Source organism: Sinocyclocheilus rhinocerous, unplaced genomic scaffold (assembly GCF_001515625.1).
Source record: "Sinocyclocheilus rhinocerous isolate Xijiao unplaced genomic scaffold, SAMN03320098_v1.1 C36611928, whole genome shotgun sequence".
In the NCBI taxonomy this organism is placed as follows: Eukaryota; Metazoa; Chordata; class Actinopteri; order Cypriniformes; family Cyprinidae; genus Sinocyclocheilus; species Sinocyclocheilus rhinocerous.
In genome coordinates, this window is record NW_015783870.1 from 1 (window position 1) to 1,380 (window position 1,380).

Genomic DNA, 1,380 nt, shown 5'->3' on the forward strand with positions numbered 1-1,380 from the left:
CTCTCCTGATTCAGTATTTTTAAAGCAATATTATAGAGACAGGAAGCAACGGTTTGGTCGTCAGTTTATGATTGTCACATATTAAGCACCTATCTTTTTCTGGTGATCTCAGCTGGCGTTTCATCTCCACACCATGTGACTGATGTCTGGGTTAAACGTACCTGTCTGAGAGGTGTGGATTCCAGAGGAAACACAGGCAGCGCGTCATGTGTCGGAGACGTGGCTGCAAACAATCATCGACATTCACGGTTACAGTCAGAAAAGTGAAATTCAGCGGAGCAGCGACTGTGCTCCTGATGAGACACGTGTGCGTCACTCGTCTCCTGTACCTGGCGAATTGGTTTCGCTGTCCGTATCCATAGCCACCTCATCGTAGTTATCGTACTGGTAGAGATTCCCCGACGTGTCCAGACTCTGCTTGACCAGTTTCCTCTGATCAGCATCTGCAGACTGTAAGAAAGCACACGTCACATCATAATCAATCAGACTCTGCTGAGCTCCAGGCCATCCTATCACTGGACTGGACTGTCTGACCTTGCTGCGGGAGCGATGTCTGGAGCCCACCAGCTTCATGAAGCGGTTGTACTGCTCGTCCTGATTGGACAGGTCTCTGATCTTCCGAATCTCGTCCTCTCTCTTCCTCCTCTCCTCCTCTTCCTCTTGCTTGCTCCTCTGCTCCTCCTGCTGCCTCTGCTGCTGCAGTTTCCAGGTGCGCAGCTGCTGTTTCCTCCAGGCCTGCTTGGCTGCAATCAACAGACACATGCAGTAGTGCGGAGTGACAGATGTGATCGGTGTGTCAGCGTGAGTGTGTGTCTTACTCAGGTGGGCCGGTTTCCTCGCTCTGCTCTTGTCCGGAGCAGGTTTGGCAGGTCTCGCTCTCTCCTGCAGCCTGCACACAGCGTTCCCTCGGTTTCCACTCATCTTGTTCCTGTCGCACGGAGCCTCGCTCTTGTCCTGAGGCGCTTTAACAGCTTTGGTGATCTTCTCCTTGCTCTCCTTCAGCACCTGCTGCTCCTTCTGCTGCCACCTCCTGCTGGCCGACTGCAGAGCCAGGAGACGCAGCTGCAGCTCCGACAGGTCGTCCTCATCCTCCTTCTACAGGACGGGGGAAGACAAGCACGTAACCTCCTTCAACTGCACTTCTGACCACTCCTCAAGCTCGGTCACTCAACCCTCTTACTACAGGTTCCCTTCGACTTATGTGAAAAACAAGTTTATCTGCACCTATGAACCGACATTTGATGCTGAACTAGCTCATTTATGTTCATCTGCAACCAGATCAAGATCAGTTTGTTCATACTAAAGGTGTATTTATTATAGAGGGCAGTATGTCAGTATATCATCCTACTACTTGTCCGCTTGATCCTATTCCATCTCATC

General features: G+C 51.2%; 1 protein-coding gene across 1 annotated transcript; it reads right to left on the reverse strand.

Moving 5' to 3' along the window:
• Window positions 1–64: 64 nt before the first annotated feature.
• On the reverse strand, window positions 65–1,134 carry LOC107736283 (zinc finger C3H1 domain-containing protein-like). The gene is made up of 4 exons (XM_016547736.1): window positions 819–1,134; window positions 535–743; window positions 330–450; window positions 65–223 (listed from the first exon to the last, which is right to left on the reverse strand). Exons 1-4 carry the CDS (start codon window positions 919–921, stop codon window positions 90–92), a joined length of 567 nt encoding a protein of 188 aa, XP_016403222.1. The 5' UTR covers window positions 922–1,134; the 3' UTR covers window positions 65–89.
• Between the last annotated feature and the right edge of the window lie 246 nt (window positions 1,135–1,380).

Bases quoted from the DNA above. Each gene is read 5' to 3' on its own strand.
- LOC107736283 (XM_016547736.1), bottom strand. From the start codon at position 921: ATGAGTGGAAACCGAGGGAACGCTGTGTGCAGGCTGCAGGAGAGAGCG. The intron at 744-818 runs GTAAGACACACA...TGTTGATTGCAG, and splicing joins GAGGAAACCGGCCCACCTGA to CCAAGCAGGCCTGGAGGAAA. The intron at 224-329 runs GTACAGGAGACG...GATTGTTTGCAG, and splicing joins CAGCGAAACCAATTCGCCAG to CCACGTCTCCGACACATGAC.